The 22,853-nt window shown below is 42.9% G+C and overlaps 1 protein-coding gene across 10 annotated transcripts in view; it reads right to left on the reverse strand.

The window, feature by feature from the left end:
- Positions 1-22,853, reverse strand: part of TTLL7 (tubulin tyrosine ligase like 7) — a 103,864-nt gene that overhangs the window by 19,183 nt on the left and 61,828 nt on the right. For 7 of the 10 annotated variants that reach the window (XM_075003207.1, XM_075003208.1, XM_075003204.1 and 4 more), the window contains 6 exons: positions 15,908-16,043; positions 14,593-14,679; positions 11,506-11,701; positions 10,268-10,548; positions 6,683-6,796; positions 3,978-4,058 (listed from right to left, as the gene is read on the reverse strand). In XM_075003207.1, the coding sequence (XP_074859308.1) occupies positions 3,978-4,058; positions 6,683-6,796; positions 10,268-10,548; positions 11,506-11,701; positions 14,593-14,679; positions 15,908-16,043 (895 nt within the window). Of the gene's footprint in view, positions 1-3,977; positions 4,059-5,321; positions 5,416-6,682; positions 6,797-10,267; positions 10,549-11,505; positions 11,702-14,592; positions 14,680-15,907; positions 16,044-22,853 lie in introns of those variants that run through there. The other 3 variants (XM_075003205.1, XM_075003212.1, XM_075003209.1) reach the window with 2 other exon arrangements.

Raw genomic sequence — 22,853 nt, forward strand, 5'->3', positions numbered from 1 at the left:
TAGGCATAAAGGAGGTGCAAGGGTAGGAGTGAAGGGGCACAGTCCTGGGGTTTGGGCCATGGGAGGGAAGTGCAGGCACTAGGGGAAAAGGAGGCATAGTGCAGAGAGGGAGGTACGGGGGTTGGGAGAAGAGCGTGTGGGGAGTCTATGTGGGACCAGAGGCAATCACAACGGCCAGGAGCACCAAAATATAAATTTGCCCAGGGTGCCATTTTCTCTAAGGCCAACCCTGTGAAAGACCTCACCCAAGAAGCCCCCTCAGGCAGCTGGTCAGATGCAAGGTCTATCCCTTCCTCTTGCTGTCCTCACTGGGGGGAAAGGGGCTGAGAGGGGCAGCCAATCACGTCACATCCTCCTCCTCCCCTCCTCTGGCACAGGTAGAGGAGTCAGGGATCACCTGCTGTGAGCCTGCTGCCTCAGGCACTGACCCTTTGCAAGTCTTGTGCAGCTCTGCATGAAGCAGCTTTCAAACTCGTAGAGACCTGGGTCTCCAAACGCTGCTGCAGCTGAGCGCCCTGCTGTACATATTCCTGGGGCTGGGGCATAAGCAGCCCATATAACTCAGCCACCTATGCTAGCAGTCAGAGCCAGAGCCCATAATCATAACAAAGGAGTCAAGAATTTGCCAGTTGGGAAACAGGGAGATCAGACGTAGGAAACAAACATGATCAGAACCAGGAGTCAGAAACCAGAGTCAGGGCAAGTTGGGATACCAGGGTGTCACCAGAAGGAAAAAGCAGGTCAGGAACCACAAGTCAGATATCAGGAGTCAAGCTGGGTTGGAATGCCAGATAATCAAGCTGGCTGCTGAAAACTGAACATCCTTGCTCCACCCCCACCCAATCCATCCTGCTCCCCTCCATCACCTTCCCTCACCCTCACTCACTTTCACCAGGATGGGGCAAGAGGCTTGGGTGTGGAAGGAAGCTCAGAGCTGGGAGAGGAGGTTGGGGTACAGGAGTGGTGCAGGCTTTGGGTGGCCTTTGCTTCAGGCAGCTCCTGGAAGTGGCTGCCATGTCCAACCTCTAGGCATGAGGCCATGGATTGCCTTGTCTGTAGGTGCTGTATTTGCAACTCCTATTGGCTGTGGTCCCCAGCTAATAGGAGCTGTGCAGCTGTCGCTTGGGGAGGGAACACTGTTTAGAGTCCCCTGGCTAAACTTGTGGCTAGGAAATGGAAGGAGGACATGACCGCCATTTCCAGTAGCCAACCAGAGCCAGTAAGGGAGCCTGCCTTAGACCCGCTCTGCTGCCAACCAGGCTCTTAACAGGCTGGTCACCAGTGCTGACCAGAGCTACCAGGGTCCCTTTTCAACCAGGCATTCTGGTCAAAAACCTGATGCTTGGCCAACCCTAAACAGGGCTCAGGAAGGACAAGGCATGCAGTTCAGAGCAGGGTGGAGCCCAACTCTTTGGACAGCTTCCTATTTCTGCTGCTGGCTTCAGTAAGGCCAGGGGGCCAATCAGCCAATTAGGGACTTCACAAACTAGACCTCATGGGCAGAGACTCACATGGGGGCTGGGCTTTGTAAGCCTCAGGTAAATTATTACTCGCCATCGCAAGATGGAAGGTTGGAGCATGACTGCACCTATGCACCTTGCAGGCCCAGATTTGAGACAAATCTTCCTGTCCTTCCTGTAACTCCTCACTCCAACTGTGTAGATCCACAGACCAGCAGAGAGGCCTATACAGGTTTCCAGAGAGATGGCAATGAGTGCTAACGAGGCAGCTGAACACCCCTACTATGAAGGATGGGGTTGGTCTACACATTGGCTCGTGGGATAATGACCCTCATCAGCGTGTCACAAACATGTAAGAGCTAACCGTTAACAAAAGATACTCACAAGGGGACCAGAAGCTGTAAAATAATCAAATAATTCAGTCTCAACCAACACAAGCAAGCTACACATTTTTAAAAATGTGGATTTATGTTGCTACTTTATATAGTTCCAAAAGACTGTTAATTAAGTTCACAGCTAACCTGCATTGTCATGTTCTCATTAGAAATGGCTTCTAATACAGCTATGCAAGTTTTATAAAACTGTGTGGATAGATCTTCCATCTGATGTATGAACTTGAGGTCAAACTGTCAATTACATCATATCAAAAAGGAAAAGTTGTCTTTATAGCAGCCTGTCTGGGCCCAGATCCAAAAACACAGCAGGTAGTTTAATATTCAGTATTATAAAGATTAAACAATCTGAAGATGAGGTTGCAAATTTTGTAGGGGTAACCTGAAATGCAGATCCAACACATTTCTCCTGTGCCTTTATAATTATGTTTCACACATCCTAACAACAGTACTTGTTATATATGAAGCATTTGCTTTTCACTGTCTTCCTCCAAAAAAAAAAAGATTGGCAAACGAAGACATTTAGCAGGTTACGTGACTTGCCCTAAATCACACAGATTTTTTTTCAAGGACTGAAAGAGAATCCAAATCTCCTGACTCCCAGTCCAATGATATAGTCACATCATCTCACCTACCCCCAAATCAAATTTTAAGTATATTAAGGAAAAGAGGCCCTGGATTATAAAGCCAAGACTGACTACAACATGTCCATTTTTTAAAAAAGGAGATTAAAAATGAAGCCATTAATACATGATAAACATTAGCAACCTCTATGTACTACTTCTGTGAACTGGAGAAAACATGAAAAGCAACACTAACCTTTCATGGGAATAAATTATTTGGCAAAAGAGAAATAATTGTCATGCATTTGTAAGTTCAATTGACAATTACAAAATTGTTAACAATCTTTGCAGTGCTACCTCCAATTCACCGTCATGTAATTAACAAGCCATCTGCTAAGATTTGAAAATTTTATTAAAGCTAATGTTAAAAATTTGCATAAATACACGGGTTAAGAAAAGACTCTCAGTACACCTGGGTATACTGCTTGGATAATTCACTAACACAACGTTTAATGTAAAGGTCAAAGATACATATACTACATAATCAGAAAAAATTCAACAACGCAGTTTGGATATTAGCACCAAGTATTCGGGTACACACAGAGTCCATGAGATCATTCAGAGCATGAGCACCAAGCTCTGAGCTTTCAGGGGGCCCTGAAGCATCTGCCTTACCAGTCCTATGGATGGAGTCCAGGGCAGCCCAAAGGATTACGTGGGGGCCGGTGCAGGGTGATAGCTGGGATCACCCCTACCCCACCACGGCGGCTGGAGCCAGAGTGACACCAGAGCCTGCTGTGCAGCGCCCTGCCACTCCCTCCCAGCCCATTGCACTTCTCCCACTTGCTGACACTTGCCACTCCTGAGCCAGCTCCCCTGCTCCTGGCCTCCATAGCACACCTCTCCCCAGCTGGCTTCCTGGCCTTGCCAGCTCCCTGGACAGCTTCCCAGCTCTGCTGGCTCCCTGGCTGCTGTGGCCCCACCGCTCCACACCAGGTCCCTAGCTGCCACTCCCCCATTATCTCCGTGGTCCAGCTGCTGCGGCCTACTGGCTTCCCAGCCGCTGCACCAGGGTCACAGGCCACCAGCTTTCTTGCCACTGCTCCCCACTGGCTTCCCAGCCCCAGCCATAACTTCCTGCCACAGGCTCCCCGGCTGCTGCTCATGTCCCTGTCTCTGGCTGTGTCGGCCAAGGCTCCCTGCCGCTGGACACTGAGCTAGCCCCCATTCCCAGCTGCTGTATCTCTCTGAGGGACCCCAGATGCTGCCAGACCAGAGACTCATGGATTTCAGAGGTTCAGTCTGTTCAATCAGAGGTTTAAATACCTGTTTTGAAAATCTTATCCACTGGTCACATTCTTACATTAGTTACACTGGTATAAAATATGAAGTAACACCATTAACTACAATGGAATTATCCTTTATATGCAGTGGTGTCACTGACATAAGAACACACAGTAGGGCCCATATTCTGACTTCTTAAACTCTTCCATGGCAGTCACTTCTGAGCACGTATTCAATACTTGTGTTATTTTCAAAAGGGCAAAGTGAGAATCACTCACCTTTCGTTGCTTTACAGAGTCCAATTTTATCAGCCAATATGAAGCCACATTTGTTTTATGGTATTTCCAATTATCCATAATCTGAATTAGTTGAAAAAACAGAAGATAAAAACAGAGAGAGGGAAAGAGAGAGGGGAATCTGATATTTCCAGCAAAAATATTACATTGCTAAAATACGTAATTGTTTACAAACAATCCCAATATTTTGTGCAAAAAATAATTCTCTATGGCCATGTCCACACTAGCAAGTTCTTTCGAAAGGAGAGCGCCCCCTTTCAAAAGCTTATTTTGAAAGAAAACGTGTGTAGATGCTCCGCGGGCCCTTTTTTTGAAAGGAGCAGTCCTCGTGGGGCCTGATTTTTCAATCTTTCGCCTGTTCTGGGGCTTTGTGGATGCTCTCTTTTGAAAGAGCAGATCACTCTTTTGATCCACTTTTTTTGTGTGTGGACAATCTCTTTCAAAAGAAGTTCTTTCAGAAGAGATCTTCCAGAAGGGCTTCTTTCAAAAGATCTCTGTAGTGTAGACGTAGCCCGAAAGAAATAGAAGAATTTCTGCAAATTTAGGAAAACAGGTAATGACTTCAAGCCAGATCCTGGCCCCTGTTAGATCTGACCCCACCATTATAGAAGTGCAAAGAAAATCACAGTGGTGAGCACAGAGCTCAACATAGCTATTGTTTATTCCAGTGAATATGAAGTTTTGTGCTCCACAGAAGTCATTACATATGACATTAAAATAGCCTTCTTCATAATCACACAAAATGTATCTTCAATTTTCTTTTGTCATATCTAACTATTAAAGAACTCTTAACACATCTTTTTAACATCTTGCTATTATGCTCTTTGGCTATATTCCAGCCTAGTACCTATTAACAATTCTTCCTCAAAGTCATTTAACATACCATCACGTTGTTATCTGACCTCTTTTAACCTTGATGTTCTTATCTTCCCATCAAAATTTGCTAAGTGGCTACATAAGAGGACTGTGCAATGGGGAAGCATTTTCATGCTTCGTGTTTTATCAGAACATGCCACTAGATGGAGTACATTTCAAAGAAAATGTTGAGGAAGCATTTTACTTTAAAAGTGTCAATGAAAAATAGTCTAGAGCATGACACTTATGAGTGAATTATTCAAGTTATGCCTCAGTTCCTAACCAGGCAAAGCTGCTTTGGACAGGCCAGATTCTGTGGTCAGCTAAAACAGACTCAAAGCTACTGGATTTGGCTATCAGAGGATCCAGTCATGCTGAGTCAGTGGTGCACCCCCTATGTCACACTGTTCCAAAATGCATTGTTAGGATGTTTACAGGGGAGCGGAGGCAGTTATGGCAATTATGGGGCACTCCTTTACCTTGGTAAGCACTGTTTGCTGGGAAAGGCCCTGGGAACAACTGAGAGCTAGTGTGCTCTAAGCCACATCTGGAGTCCACTGCTGAGCTGGCAGAGAAAAAAAGGGTCTGTGTAAAGGTGGCATAAACCCACTGTTCCCCCCGCCCTCCAGCAGTGTTCCCTCCAATTTTTTCCATCCATGGACAGAATAAATGTTGTTATTTGCACCAAGAAATGTGCAAATGTGCACCACCAACAGAAACACATGCTGCCCAGTATAGATGACTGGTCACTCTGATAATCAGCTGGGTGGCGACTGAATCATTCCTGGGCAGCTCCCAAGTGCTCAGCTTACAGGTAACACTGCTGTCCAGTCACAGACAGGCTACGTCTACACTAGCCCCAAACTTCAAAATGGCCACGCAAATGGCCATTTCGAAGTTTACTAACGAAGCGCTGAAATGCATATTCAGCGCTTCATTAGCATGCGCTGATGAGCTCATGGGAATAAGGTGACTTCGAAGTAGGCGGGGTCCTTTCAAAAAGGAGCCCCGTCGCGATGAGCCGCGCGGCGGCGAGGCGCATCAATTTTGAAGTGCCGCGGCCGCCCGCATGCTAATGAAGCGCTGAATATGCATTTCAGCGCTTCATTAGTAAACTTCAAAATGGCCATTTGCGTGGCCATTTCGAAGTTTGGGGCTAGTGTAGACACGGCCTTAGTGTTTTTCCAAACTTTACTTTGTCCCTCCTGGCATCTCTTCATATTTGGTATTATCAAGCACAGTATTCCTCTCTTATGCTTTACCTCCTTTCATACTCTTGGTTTCAAGACAGCTGCTAAGGCTCAGAAAAATATTAGATAAGAGGACAAGCCAAGCCTGGCAAGCTGAAGGACGAATATAAATGGTATTCCTGGCACTTATACTCAGGCGTCCACTTCACCTTACTGCATGCCTTTCTGAGTTCTTTAATATGCTTATTCAGGGGTAGGTTAAACATGTCAAAATCTGTATTCACATTCTGTGGGACATAGCTGTTAATTCATTGTAACATCCTTCTTTGCTTACTTAAAAGTCTGAACTCTAAAAGGACAAACCTACATAACTATAAACATACATGACCCAATCTTCCTCATTGCAAATGTTTCTCACATCTTATAAAGACCTAAGAATGTTTTCAGTGTTGCTCTTTTAAGGGCAAGTAGAATGTAGAACTCTGGGCTTTGGAATCCTTTGATTTATGAATTCCACAAGCATTAAGGCTACATAAGCTCATAAATCAATAGATACACTTTTTGTTTTCTCAAGTCTGTGGGTGCTTAATATAAAAACATGAAGTGCTCTGTGATGCATCTTTCTGATTGATAGATACTTACATTTTCTATTATTAATTCTGCCTCTTCATCAGTTTTTCCCGGAAACTTGATCCTCATATCATTGAAAATGAACAGTGTCTCTCTTGTCAATGCCTCCTCTTGTTCTTTTGTTCTCTGTTGAAGCAAAGATACTTTCAAAATTTGATATGGAATTGATTTAGTGCAGAGTTAGTATTTTCACATGCATCTTTCATGTGAATAAATATTTCTTTAATAAAAATATTTATTCCCAAAAAGAGGAAAATAGATTTTTAAAAAGAATGTACACAGTACCTGTATATGTATATAATACACACACTGTATGTGTGCATTAGTATATGTAGGTACTATCTACTGCTAGTCAAACACTGCAAGAGAATCAAAATCTGAAGATAAATCTGCTTTAGACAGAAAATCTGCTATATACTTATGACACAGTCCATTTACAATACACAGCTGAAATATAACAACTTAAATTTAACTATTATTTTATTATCAAAGAGGATTCTCTATGCAGCCAGTAACAAACAACCTCACAGAAATCTACTACTGCAACTGCCATGTGAGCTGACATATCTACTACTGAGTTCTACATTCAATTTAGCACAAGTTACAAATCATATGAAATCATACCAAATTTCCATGCGCAGGTTCAATACAGTAAAGGGTGACATTCTGCTAAAGTCAGTATAAGTTTTGCCATTTACTTCATACTGCCATGATTTCAACCTCAGATTATTAATATTTTGATCAATATTGAGATGAGCCTGTGTTGCAGATGGTTATGATGTTTTAGTTGTCCTCAAAAATAGTTGTCTTTGATACTTACATACACAGAGATACATATTTTATAACTCCACTTTTGCATATTTCAGATTGTTTAGAGTCTTTAGGTGAGGCTTGATTTTATATTTGGTACAAGTTGAATATCAACTTAGAATTTTGAGGTTTTCTAACATCTGTGGATTTTGAGAGAAGTACAACCATTATTCTCGTAAGGCTTTTTTTTTTTTTTCTGAACTAAGTGATAGATATGTTAAAGCTTAACAAAATAATTTTGCCATATAATATAATGTGGCTCTGAAATAATGACGAATCAAATACTTCTTAGTTGTGTTTACAATATGGATTTGTAATTCAAATATAAATTGTTTTTCTATATTTAAGTTCCATATCCTTACGCATTTGGTTTTTAAATCAATGGTAATACGTTACTAAAAATGTATTTTCTTCTCACTACTCAAAGGGTGCATCTATACTTGCATTCCTCTTTTGAAAGAGGTATGTAAATGAGGTGACTTGAAAATGCAAATGAGGTACAAATTTGCATATCTGGCACCTCATTTGCATGTTCTAATTTCAAAAGAGCTTCTTTTGAAAGAAGAAAGCCACTGTAGATGCTGCTCTTTCAAAAGTAAACCCCATCTTCAAAAGAATCCTTTTTCCCAGTCCTCAGCACCACCCACACAGCACCATGACCCTCCCCCACGGCCACCCCTCAAAGCCCCCCAGAGCAATGCTACACAGAGCTCCACCAGTGATTTGATGGGTCCAGGACTCCACCCACTGCCATAGTCGCAGTACTGGCAGTGGTGGCTAGGAACACCAGGCCCTTTTGAATCACCAGGTCCCATGGCAATTGCTTCCTTTCCCCTACCCCGTTGGCAGGCCTGGCTATGGCACTGAATATAATTCTTAATTAATTTTGGACAGGTCCCAAGGAACACCACTTTGGAATGAGAGGGGCACATATCCCTGTAAGGGAATAATAACACAGAGAAGGGGAAACTAAAGAGGACAGTCTCAGATAGACTGGCCAGAGAGAGGAAAAATCCAGCTCCAGAACTGTAAGGCTGTTACTACACTGCACCTTGCCAACAAAAAGAACCCTACTTATTTGAATTCTTGCCATGTGTAAAACTAGAGATGTGGTGAGAACTCTTTTAATCTGAGCTTTCCTTTATTCTTATTTGCATCTTGTTTTTAATTAGGCCACTTGGGCTTTAAGCTTTGTCTACCTTAGGGCTGGGTTTCAAAATGGCGTAAAGCTTTGTCTTCATTTGGGGGCAGGGGAAGTATGTTTTTTACTCTAAGGCTGTGTCTACACGTGCACGCTACTTCGGAGTAGCGGCGCCAACTTCTAAATAGCGCCCGTCACGTCTACATGTGTTGGGCGCTATTTCGAAGTTGAAATCGATGTTAGGTGGCGAGACATCAAAGTCGCTAACCCCATGAGGGGATGGGAATAGTGCCCTACTTCGACGTTCAACGTCGAAGTAGGGAATGTGTAGACGATCTGCGTCCCGCAACATCGAAATAGCGGGGTCCGCCATGGCGGCCATCAGCTGAGGGGTTGAGAGACCATCTCACTCCAGCCCCTGCGGGGCTCTATGGTCACCGTGTGCAGCAGCCTGTAGCCCAGGGCTTCTGGCTACTGCTGCTGCAGCTGGGGATCCATGCTGCATGCACAGGGTCTGCAACTAGTTGTCGGCTCTGTGTATCTTGTGCTGTTTAGTTCAAGTGTGTCTGGGAGGGGCGCTTTAAGGGAGCGGCTTGCTGTTGAGTCCGCCCTGTGACCCTGTCTGCAGCTGCTCCTGGCACCCTTATTTCGATGTGTGCTACTTTGGCGTGTAGACGTTCCCTCGCAGCGCCTATTTCGATGTGGTGCTGCCCAACAGCCCTGGAGGACGTGTAGACGCTATTCATCGAAATAGACTATTTTGATGTAGCGTGCACGTGTAGACGTAGCTTAAGGCAGCTAACTGAAATTAGTTCTCTCAATGTAAAATACTACCAGCGAGAAGGTGCTGTAGTTTTTAATTTTACACAGCTGGGTGAGGTAAATCCCTGGACTGGATGGCATAGATTTTAACTCAGCTAGCTACATTGAGTTCAAAACTAGCTTTACCTTGTCAACTAGGATTTTATACCAAGACAGATTTCTCAGTATACCCACACCCCTCTTTTTGCAGGGAAGATATCGCCTAAGTCTTATTAATATAAACCCTGCTTTCTTCTAATGCAACTTATCTACACAAGGGATTTCTATTGATGTTGAAACACCAGCAGAGTTCTGACAATGTAAAAATCCTTAGGTAGACAAGCTCAGGCCCCTGTATTGTTTGGGAAATCAATAATTCCCAAATCATTGACACAGAGTCCTGGAGTAGGAAAAAACCTTCCCCCTTTTAGACTTGGTGCAGGAAGAGTGTTTGGAGCTCAGGATTCGCAAATCACAAGGGCACAGACTCAGAAGTTCTTTCCCATAGATTGTGTTGTTTTCAGGGCTTCAATCTAATGGATGCACTGGAAATACAAAACAACCAGAGCAAGAACTAACTTTAAGGAGCATAAAGGTATAGCAGTCTAATACTCTTGAGATTCTATTAAAACATAAGCTACTACAGTACCTCAGGAGTTCTGATATAGTATTCAGAAAACTAGTAATGCAGTAGGAGAACTACTCTTACACTCTGAGATGACAACAATACTGTGCTACCACATAAGAAATTCAAATTTTTACTGAAGTGGTATTACACCAATCAATACTGCAATCTACTTTTTAGATAAACAAAACACATTGTGATGTTTTTCTTATTAACTTACCCCTGAAGCATGCACTGTGCTCAAACCGGCAGTATGACACATTCTGACTGAAGATGAATTACGATTTAAAGAATGGGACCTATTCACTGACGATGGATGTGGCGCTTGCACTGCAGGTTTGGCTGAAATGGGACGTTGCTCAGCTGCTTGTGACTGCATAGCGAAGATTGATATTGAACGGGGACAGCTTACAGAACGCCTAATAGGACCTGTGGATGATGTGGAGGGTGAATATGATGGAGTTTTTATGTTTTTAATTAAAGGTTTCCTGTGTAATCGGCCTGAAGACAAAGACAATGCAGAACACAATTACTTTCCAACCTTTTACTGTATGTTCCCCTGTCATTACTGCTTACAGCACGCACCTACGTGGAAATAACAGGTTCTCCAGCAATAAATGCTTCATCATTTCCCATCTACTGTAAATTTGTGGAAGGGTACATACATCTTGTGGTTCAGTAAGATGGAATACGGATTTGCTGTGTTTGCTATATTTGGGCATAGGATTTTTTTGGGAGGGTGTGGAGGGACTTTGGCTTTCAGCACAGCAGAACTACATTGATCCTTTACATTTTAGGCTTTCTGCAGCTCATTATAAAAATAAGATTGTTACAAAACATTTTTGGTAGCAGGATCACATGCAAACATAATCACATGGTTATATGATGACACACTTCAGTGATGACTACTTTAATCCAATACTTCTAAACTGCATACTAGAAAACACAAGTAGTATATCATACAAACCATATCAACAATTTAACCTTCAGTGCTACACTGTCTTGCTATCCTACTTGTTTACCTGGAGGGCAACCCATCTGGAAATCTTTGCTTCTGCACTTTCCTAGACAAGATTATTTTTAAAGCCATGTGAAATTAAAACAACCTCCACAAAGAATAAATTTGCTTGGAAACTTTGCTAGAAGTAATGAAAACAAAGAGGATCATATACAACAAATCCAACGGTCAATCATATTCATCTTTTTCTTTACCAAGTAGTAACCTGGCAGCAAGTCAGGCATAGGTTATTTTGATAAAGCTTTTCTATCAAGGTTGGACTGGGTTTTAAAAAGAGGAAGAATCAAACAAGCTACCCTGTCAATCCAGGTAGCCTAGTGTCAATGTACAATTGGCTAATATTCAGGCACAAAATCTTAGTCACTGTTAAGTTCCACAGCACGAGTATCATATTATTTTCTGCATATTGTATTTAATCAGAATTATGATAATTCACTTACTGGGTCGCTCTAATAATTTGTACTTGTTTTCTTCAAGCTCAAATGACACTTTCATCTCTTTTTTCTCATTGTGATCTTCCTTTTCAGTTTCCTCCTCCCATTCTGATGCGTTGCTGCTGCTGTCACAGCTACTTTCACTACCGTAGTTCCTCTGTTTTTTAAGGGTCTGTGCACTTTCTGGCATGGAACACAGGGGCTGATATAAAAATAAAATGAATAGTAAATTCCCCTATTGCCCATTGGAACATTAACATACTTTGGCCCCTGTTTAGGAAAGTACATAAGCACCTGCTTTAAATTTCACTAAAATAAACTTAAGTGTTCTACTTTGCACACTCATTGATGGCAACGATACATGTTATGGCAACTGGCTTTAATTGTGTAGTTCATACACCTACTTTCTAAAAAGTAATATAAGCCAGTGACATAATATCATTTGTATAGATTTTGGTCACTACCTATGTTTATAAATGACAATAACATGCAGACAATAAAAAGTCCAACAAACAACTCTAGTCAATCAAGTTTTGAAAGAGAAAATAAAAACAAAGCATGCAGAAAACAGAACCAGAGAGCACAGAGCATGCTCTCCTAGGTGTCATTCAGGTGCACCCTGGGCATCTGGGATCATGGACCATTAGGCAATTAATCTTGCACTATCATAAAAAAGATATTTGAGTATTTGCCTTCTTCCACCAACCATGAAGCCATCAGACAGCAGAAACGTCAGTACTAACCATCACCTCTACTACATCTGTCACCACAAGAAGTCTTGTCTTGTTATTTTTTTCCCCGGTAATTAACCATTTTCCCAGTAGAACAGCCATATAATGGCTATGTCTGCTTTCCATGCTATTGTCATGTCTCATCTTCCTATTCATATACTGGATAGCAAATTTAGTTTACGAAGCAAAAGTTAACATGGTAACTGAATTTATTTTGGGATAGGTTATAGTCATGCTGAAAAACTACGACAGAATAAATTCAAAATATTATATGCTATACTGTGCTCAGCGACTGGCAGAAGTATTAACCCCCTAAAATTATTGCCACATTAGAAGGATTTGAGCAAACATGCAAATGAGCATGTACTTGCATTTTCAAGACCTTATATTTGCATATTGCTGCCAGCAGTTCGGGTCAGTGTAACCATAATCAATAAGTTTTGTTCCACAAGAACAAAAGAACTGCAAAACAACCTTCCAGTGGGGCCGGTGGGTGGGGGAGTGCCCTCAAAGAGCCTTTAAAGTCATCCATCCCTTGTTAGAAAAAGGAATCAAAATCTTGGAGCTACGGCGTATTCTTTGGTGCATGGGCCAGAGAATTAGCCCACTGGCTTGCAAACTCCCTGCAAGTTTAATGAGTTTCTTGCAGAAAGTCCTTTAATATCAACTGGGCAGGCACAGATCCTTTTTAGGTCCCAATCCTGCACACAGATCTACCTGTGTGGACTCTTGCTCTTGTATAAAATACCACTATAGGATCAGGTCTATAGGTAGCATTGGTTTTTGTATGGAGGAGCAGTCCCAGATTTGTACATAAGGTAATGTTTTGAGGGACAGACAATGCTGTGAAGCTTTTCTAGCTTTCAACACACACACACACACACACACAAATCCATATGAGTCCAAACACCTAAAATGTGAGCTTTTCTCAACTGAGTTATGAGCTAGAAGGATTGTGGTACATAGGCAAATAAATAATTTAGGCTTGATGATACAGTACAGGTCGAAACTCTCTCATCCAGCACTCCCATTCAGCAACATCCCTCATATGGCAGGACAATGGATGTTGCTGGACCAGAAGGAACCAGGAATGCAGGGTGCAGCAGAGCCCTCCAGGTGGCAGGGAGTCCCCCATGCAGCCTGCTCTGGGGAGCCCCAGGGGCAGCTCCAGGGCAGGAAGCCAAACTGGGGAGCCTGGAGTCACTACTTGGATCCTGGCCGGGGTTGGGGAATCCAACGCCAGTCAGCAGCCCCACAGTGGGGAGCCAGTGGGAGCCCAGCTGTGGCACAGAGCCCTTCTGGCAGACTGGCCAGCAAGGGCTGGGAGAGCCGCAGTTGCCTGGCAGAGGGGAGCTGGCTGGGGCGGTCCCACAGCTGCAAGGATCATGGCCCAGGGAGCCCCATGACCCCACAGTGAGGAGCCTGGCTGGGACATAGAGCTCTGCTGGTGGCTCTACTGCCATGGGGACCCCGTCAGGAATACAGAAGCCCCACAGCAGGGAGCTGGCTGGAGCACAGAGTAGCAGGGAACTTGGCCAGGGTAAGGCACCTCAGCAGTCCCATAGGAATCGGGGCCCTCCATCCAGGCAGCTTTGGGGCCTGACCTCCTCTTGTCCAGCAAATCCCACTCAGGTCCTGAGGGTGCTGAACGAGGGGGGTACAATCTGCAATTAATCTTTGCTGATGGATAAAATGAAGTGCTGAATTTAATGCAATGGGTTTTGTATGAACACGGTGCAGTACCAGCAGGTAATAAACTAAAAATAATACACATTTTACTTAAAATCTGATTCTGGATGCAAAGTATCCTCTGTAGTAGGATGACACTTTTAGCAATGCATCACACATACATAATAATCACAATTAAGTCTTTGAACTTCTACAGTGCCCTTTCATCCCAGGACCTCAAAGTTCTTTACAGACATTAATAAACTAAGGCATACAACATCCCATTTTTTACAACGCTATATCTGGGATAAAGTAAAACAGTATTTTCTGGTGCCTAACAACATTTTAAAACAGCTTAAAATAATTTCATACCCTGCTGAAACTGCAGTGGTAATTTAGTTGGGAAAATGGCAATTTCCTGAGCCCAGATATTTGTCCCTGCTGCAATCCAAAAAAAAGGGAATTCTGAGAAAGAAAAATCCTGCAAAAATCTCCACACACAGCTCCTTCATTATAATTCCATTTCAAGTTATGGCTTGCACCATCACAGATGGGCCAACAAGGTCACCACCAAATCCTTAGCTGGAAGGGAACAATGTGCATGTGTCTTGTATCCAGTCCACCCACTGCTTCCTGCAGCTTGCCTAACCTAATCATCTTTGCCACAAATTAATTTAAAAAGTCAGTCAAACACCTTGGGTCCTCTTTGCCTGGTGGATTTGCCCATCAGTTTTTCATCATCTAGTTCACACTGCTCCAGAAGATCCAAAATGTCTTCCTCCTAAAAATGTGAATGAATGTGTCTAGGATTAATGCAAAGTGATGTTGTTAAAAACAACAATTCAAAACAGATCCCTCATTTCCTACAAAGGTAAAGTGGCAGATGGGACTGAGATTTAAAAGTAGTTTTCTGGTCAAATAATTACTAAATGCCAGTGTGGCCATATATGTGTATATACACACTTCTACAGAATATTTTAATAACATAAAATCTTGATATTAAATTCCATCCTCTGATGTATGCAGCCCCAGTGGAAATCAATGGTGCCTGAAAGAGTGTGAGCTTGGTTTGATCCTTATAATTTTCCAACTGTTGTTTGAGTGAATGGTTGGACATAGCTGTCTGGTACACTGCTGGTTGATGTGTTAGTGAAAAGGTTATTCCCCGGCCCGCCAATGGAGGAGGGAAGCCAATAGGGTAATTGCCCCAGGACGTGGCATTTCAAAGGGATGTGGAGCTCCAACCACCACCCTGCTAGTTTGGCAGTGGCAGCAGACAGAGCTCCCAGCCCCTTGCAAGTGCTGTGGCAGTGCTGCTGTGGGGGCAGCACCATGGTCCAGGTGATACTGAGGGCTGAATGGCCTAGGCCCTGCCCACCTTCCACCCTTGACCCCGCCCCATCCAGGACAATGAGCCAGGCCCCCCTCCCACCTTGCCCTGTTGGCCCCACTGATTATTCCCCCTAAGTTTGCAATAATTTCTCAGATTTGAACAATGGCTTCTAAATCATGTTAATTTGCCTATTTTCAGATGTCAACATTCTTCAGATGATGACCTCTAGCAGTGCGACTGATCAGACAGAAATCTCCCCCGAGCTGTGGAGCTAAGTCTACCGGTTGTTTCACCCAGCTATAGTGGGCATCCCTAAGCAAGGTGGGAGCATTACTTGTGGGGGAAAGAAGGCAGTTATAAGTTGAGGAAGAGTTGTTTCTACGGGGGTTTATACCAGGGTTTGGTTTGGCCATGGTTCATGCTGAGGATCAAGAAAATCAAAAAAAAGCTTAAAGCCCATCTCCACTTTGACCTTGTGTCCAGTACAGTCAGCCAGACTCAGGGTTCTGGCCAACAAGCTATATGACAAACAATAACAAAACTATAGAAAAACTGTAAAGTGTTGTTATTAATGACACATGTGCAAAGGTGATTCAAACCTGATTGAAAACTTCTTGCAGGGTCATGGAATTCCAAGATACATAACTTTAAAGCCAATACTTCTGCACACTAGTACCTTCATTCTTTTCAAAGGGTTATTCAACTCCCTCTGAAGTGAAGCTGCTCTCCCAGCAAGGAACGTCTGGAAAGCAATGGCTAACAAAGTCTCATATTTTTCAAGTAACAGCTTATCATCAGGAGGGTAAATTCGTCTGCAATTAAAAAATGAAATGGAAACAAGAGTGAAGCATAAAGCTGAGCGACTGTGACTGACCACACAAGAAATATAACTAAGGTAACTAATTCACAAAACATGTTGCAGAAGGTTTATTTAGTGGCAGTTATTAGTAAAGGTCATATTGTGACTAAGACTTCTTCAATCTAACTTCAGCTGAGTGGGCACATACATGCTATAGCCAGCAACTGTCTGATTTAAAGAAAGAGATAGAGAGAATGATACAGTGCAGGTTCAACTACAGAAATATCATAACTGAGTCTTGGAATACTCACTTGAAATTTCAACTTCAGATGTGAATGAGGCATGGAACATTAACAAAATACTTTATTCACAAGCATGAAATATTTTGTTTTAGAAACAAACCCACAAAAAATGACTAAAAATTTTAATGATTACTATGCTTTTATGGGCCTGTTATAAATTAAAGCTTAGAAACATAACGCACAACTGCAGTAACCCTTTCATCACAATGGACAAGAACACTCACTATTAGAAAACCACTATCTAATGACAATAGAAAGAAATTACTCAGATTTTCCATTACAGCAGCTATGAACATCATTCTTTACAACTTTAAGTAGGGAGATCACGACAATGCCGAAACAGGTTTGAGTGATTTATGCTCATTTACAAAGAAACAATTGGCTCTTAAGAGAACCATCTCTAATCCACTTGTCATGAAAATCTGAAACATAGAAACCGTAAAACCTGCTGACAAATTTCTAACCTACATTCAATGGGCAAATAGATTATAATCAGTCAGCATAATGTAAGTGATGTATTTTTATTAGGTACCTAAGGGTATGTTTTAACTTCACTGTAAACCCAGACTCAGATTCGGGTTTGAGCACAAGTCCCGCTCCTGTCCACATGTAAGTCGTTTTGACTGAGGTAAGCAAACACACCAGACCAAAGTATACATCTAAGTCCCACTGTGATTCTGATCCAAGCCCTGTATTTGAAGTATGGACACAGCACAAGCCAAGCTGGGAGGGGCTGCAACTTCTTTGGAGGATAGGGTCATAATTCAAAAGGATCTGGATAAACTGGAGAAATGGGCTGAGGTAAACAGGATGAAGTTTAATAAGGACAAATGCAAAGTGCTCCACTTAGGAAGGAACAATCAGTGTCACACATACAGAATGGGAAAGGACTGCCTAGGAATGAGTACAGCAGAAAGGGATCAAGGGGTTATAGTGGACCACAAGCTAAATATGAGTCAACAGTGTGATGCTGTTGCAAAAAAAAGCAAACATGATTCTAGGATGCATTAACAGGCGTTTTGTGAACAAGACACGAGAAATCATTCTCCCGCTCTACTCTGCACTGGTTAGGCCTCAGCTGGAGTATTGTGTCCAGTTCTGGGCACCGCAGTTCAGGAAGGATGTGGAGAAATTGGAGAGGGTCCAGAGGAGAGCAACGAGAATGATCAAAGGTCTAGAGAACATGACCTATGAAGAAAGGCTGAAAGAATTGGGCTTGTTTAGTTTGGAAAAGAGAAGATTGAGGGGGGACATGATAGCAGTTTTCAGGTATCTAAAAGGGTGTCATAAGGCAGAGGGAGGGAACTTGTTCTTCCTTGCCTCTGAGGATAGAACAAGAGGCAATGGACTGAAATTGCAGCAGGGGAGGTTCAGGTTGGACATTAGGAAAAAGTTCCTAACTGTCAGGGTGATCAAACACTGGAAGGAATTGCCAAGGGAGGTGGTAGAATCTCCATCACTGGAGATATTTAAGAAGAGGTTAGATAGATGGCTTTCAGGGATGGTCTAGAAAGTGCTTGGTCCTGCCATGGGGGCAGGGGGCTGGACTCGATGGCCTCTCGAGGTCCCTTCCAGTCCTACTCTTCTATGATTCTATGATTCTATAAACCCAAGTCAGTAGATATGCAAAGTGCAATATGAGTGTGTTAGCAAGGTTGAGACGCTTGGGTCCAGCAACTGTTGACCTGGGTCTATCATGTAGTGTGAATGCTCAAGTGTAGGCCTGGAAACAGCAAGCCCACTGTTGAACAATAATACATCATCATTTACTTAAACATGTTTGGATGTCTTCTACATTTTCAAATATATTGATTTCAATTACAACACAGAATACAAAGTGTACACTGATCACTTTATTTTTATTATAAATATTTGCACTGGAAAAACAAAGGAAATCATATTTTCAGTTCACATAATAAAAGTACTGTAGTGCAAATTCTTTACCATGAAAGTTAAACTTACAAATGTAGAATTGTGTACCGGAAAAAAAACTGCAATAAAAAACAAAACAATGTAAAACTTTAGGGCCTACAAGCCCACTCAGCCCTACTTCTCATCAACTCTGACAAACAAGTTTGTTTACATCTATAGAAAACAATGCTTCCTACATCTTGTTTACAATGTCACCTGAAAGTGAAAACAGGCATTCAGATGGCCTTTTTGAAGCCAGAATCACAAAGTATTTATGTGCAAGATGAGCAAAAGGTTCATATATCCCTTCATGTTTCAACCATCATTCCAGAGGGCCTGTGTCCATGGTGCTACAGGCTTCTGCTCGGTAATGATCCAAAGCCATGAGCGGCAATACATGTTCACTTTTATCATTTGAGTCAGATGCCACCAGCAAAAGGTTGATTTTCTTTTTTGGAGTTTTCGGTTCTCTAGTTTCTGCATCAGAGTGTTGCTTTTTTAAGACTTCTGAGCCGCGCCTGCACGTGCCGGCTACTTCGAAGTAGCCGTGCCAACTTCGAAATAGCGCCCGTCACGTCTACACGTGGTGAGCGCTATTTCAAAGTTGAAATCGACATAAGGCGGTGAGACGTCGAAGTCACTATCCTCATGAGGAGATGGGAATAGCGCCCTACTTCGACGTTCAACGTCGAAGTAGGGCACGTGTAGCTGATCTGCGTCCCGCAACATCGAAATAGCGGGGTCCACCATGGCGGCCATCAGCTGAGGGGTTGAGAAACACTCTCTCCAGCCCCTGTGGGGCTCTGTGGTCACTGTGTGCAGCAGCCCTTAGCCCAGGGCTTCTGGCTGCTGCTGCTGCTGCTGCAGCTGGGGATCCATGCTGCATGCACAGGGTCTGCAACCAGTTGTCGGCTCTGTGGATCATGTGCTGTTTAGTGCAAGTGTGTCTGGGAGGGGCCCTTTAAGGGAGCGGCTTGCTGTTGAGTCCGCCCTGTGACCTATCTGCAGCTGTTCCTGGCACCCTTATTTCGATGTGGGCCGCTCTGGTGTGTAGACGCTCCCCTGCAGCACCTACTTCAATGTAGTGCTGCCCAACGTCGACGTTGAACGTCAACGGCACCAGCCCTGGAGGACGTGTAGACGTTATTCATCGAAATAGCTTATTTCGATGTCGCTACATCGAAATAAGCTATTTCGATGTAGCATTCACGTGTAGACGTAGCTCTGAAGACACATTCCACACCTTGTCCGTCAAATTTTGGAAGGCACTTCAGATCCTTAAATATCGGATCAAGTGTTGTGGCCATCGTTAGAAATCTCACTTTGCCATCTTCTTTATGTTTTGTCAAATCCACAGTGAGTGTTCTTAAAAAGAACAAACATATGCTTGGCCATCATCTGAGACTGCTCTAACATGAAATACTGTATATCAAAATACACGTAAAACAAAGAGCAGGAGAGACACAATTCTCTGCCCAAGGATACGAGTCACAATATTAATTAATACACTTTTTTTAAACACGCATCAGCAGCATGGTCACATGTCCCCTGGGATGGTGGCCAAAACACAACACATATATGAATGTTCAGCATATCTGGCACTTAAAAACTTTGCAATGACGGCTACAAGTGTCACGTGAACACCTGCAAGTCAGAAGTCGTCAGCATTATCTTCTGCAAATGTGTAAACACTTGTTTTTCTTAGTGACTGCCTAAACAAGAAATAGAACTGAGTGAACTTGTAAGCTTTCACATTTCCCATTGTTTTGTTTTTGAGTGCAGTTATGTTACAATCTCCATTTCCAACTTCTACATTCACAATAAAGAGACTACTACAATACTTACATAAGGTAAAGTGAAAAATACTAATTCTTTTGTCTGTCATTTTTACAGTTCAAATATTTGTAATAAAAATAATATAAAGTGAGCATTGTACACGTCGTATATTCTGTATCATAATTGAAAATGTAGAAAAACATGCAAAATATTGAATAAATTTCTATTGCTAGTCTATTCTTTAGCAGTGTGATTAAAACTGTAACTATTTTTGAGTTAACTGCAATTAATCGACAGCCTTAGTTTAACATAAACAGAGTAGCTTGGTTTCAGCTATACTCTTGTACAGTTTCCCTTTGCATGATATGGTAAACATTCAGTGGTCTTGGACCATTGGAAATTGCTTCATTGGTCTAAAACAAATTAAAACTTTGTATAATTCATAAGCATGCAGCAGCTAAGCTTTGTGTGTATCACACCAAATATAGAAGTCCCACAGTTAGGGAGAATTAGAGGGAGTCAGGATGCCTTAATGGAGGTCAGAACAGCATCAGAGAAGGAGAGGAACATAGCTAGTAAGAGGTTCCCAGAACTCTGTCACAGACACTAATTTCACGTTCTTTCGCTTTCTTCTTGAAGGAGCTCAAGGGTGTTAAGAGGACTGTGAGGGAGAGTGAGTGAATAGACGGTGTGAAGTCTCGTGTCATGAAAACAGGAACATAGAGCAAGTAGGTATCTGTTGGTAAATTTTCTCCCGTAAGTCTCCCTCCCTCCAACACTGAGACTATATTCTAATGCACAGACAGTGTCATGCAGAAAACCGCAGAACAATGATTTCTGGACAATCACTTCCATAATACATTTCAATTTCACACCAATATCCTCATCAGTAAAAATTATGGAGCTGATCACTAAATCAATGGGAGTTATAGTTGTCTAATAGGTGCTCTGTACTTCTCAAGATAGTGACATATTTATACATTGAAAAAATAGTAGGCGACACTGTGTTCTCAGTTATGTGGGTATTATATTAGGTCAAGAGTGTTATTGTACACATAGCTCTGTGAAAATGAGTAAGAATCTGGTCCAAAGGATTCTCTCTTCCAGCGCAAGATAAAGGCAGAAGAAAATGTGTCTTCTGGTTAATATATAGAGAACCTTGCACAAAACATCTAAAACAGAACTGTCAATTGCATTTTTATTGTAGTTTGCACATACAAATAGATTATTATTTATATGGCCAAAGGAACAGTCTATTGTGATTTGAAAATGCTCCTCTGCTTACATATAAAGAACTTACCATGTCCAGCTAATGAGAACATTCATTCAGCAGAGCAATCTAATCCTTCTGCTCCAGAGGGACACATATGGGGCCAATGAAGGTGCTTGTGGGAGTTATAACACTGAAGTGAACAGGACCAGAATTTTGCCCTAAGTGCAGACCTGCTGGATGCAGTGCAGAGGAGGGGACAGCTCCTTGGAGCAGCAATCACTGTTTAAAAGAGGGGTGTTTCTGCTGACTTAAAAGAGACCTAAAAATAATTTCATTGACGGGACAAGCATTATAATTCACTATGAGGAAAATACACTCCAGTGCAAGCCCTGTACACCCCTTCAGCTCCTCAAATTCAAGAAGGTACTTAAGCACAAGGCAGGCCCTATGAGGGTGCAAGGCATAGGGTAACTCTCCCTTTGCTCCCCCACCTCAAATCTTCCACCTCTGCTCCATCCCACCTCACCCCCAATCCACCCTTCCCTGAAGCAACACCACTGCCCTGCCTCTTCCCACTCCTGCTCTGCCCCTCTCATCCCCTTTGCACCCCTTTCCTGAAGCTCCCTCACCCAAGCAACACAAAGTGGGGTAGTGTGGAGTAGCAGCAGGGGTCAGGTCCCCTCACACTCACTGGGGCAGTGGGAGGCACAGGGAGCAGACCGATGCAGCAGCCTGTTTCACTTTGCCACCATCTCCCAGCGAAGTTGTTCTGCTGCACCAGGGCAGTGGAAAACAGAGCGCCTGGCTTCAGTCTGCTCTGCTCCCTGGAAGTCCACATGCTTTGTTTCCTGCTGCATGGTTAAGTGCAGTGACCCAGATGGGGGATGGCAGCAGAGAGGAGCAAGTTGCTGCAGAGCTCTGTAGCACAAGGGAAGGTCTATTGGACTCTAATGTGTGAATGAAGTCAAAGGTTCTGGGCTCAAGTCCCCGCAGCGTTTTGATTTCATGGTTCCAGTAGTGCAGTGGATCAGCACACAGTAGCTTGGGGTAGCAGCCCACACTAAATAGCACCCCTAGACTAGGGCAGCTTCCCTACAGACAGGACACCTCTGTTTAAGTACATGCCAAACTTTAAAGACAAGTAGTTCCACTGAAGTCAATGAAACTACTCATGTGCTTGAAGCTAGGCACCTGCTTAAGTAACTTACTGAATTGGCACCTAAATATTTAGCACATGATGCAAAATCTACTCCAGTCAGTAGAAAGACTCCCACTCACAGAATCAGGTCTGAAATCAGTGCAGACCAGAAGTTTCTTCCAGTTCTTATTTAAAACACTAGCAACAGGAATAGTGTCGGGCTGCAGAAACAGGTCCTCCATCTGCAGCCACGCTTCTAGGTGCGCTCAACATTTACATACAAATATTGAAGTAATCACGTTGGTGGCTAGAGCCCACATAACTGATACTTTGTAAATGTCAGATGCAGACAGACACCTTGGAGTAGAAGAGCAATAACAGGAAGAAGATAGCATCTGGCAAACTGCGCGTCAATACTTAAAATAAATTCCTCTAAATCATTTGTCCACAGAATATCTGTCCTTGCCTCATAACACCTAAGTA

This window comes from Carettochelys insculpta, chromosome 9 (genome assembly GCF_033958435.1).
Source record: "Carettochelys insculpta isolate YL-2023 chromosome 9, ASM3395843v1, whole genome shotgun sequence".
NCBI lineage: Eukaryota > Metazoa > Chordata > Testudines > Carettochelyidae > Carettochelys > Carettochelys insculpta.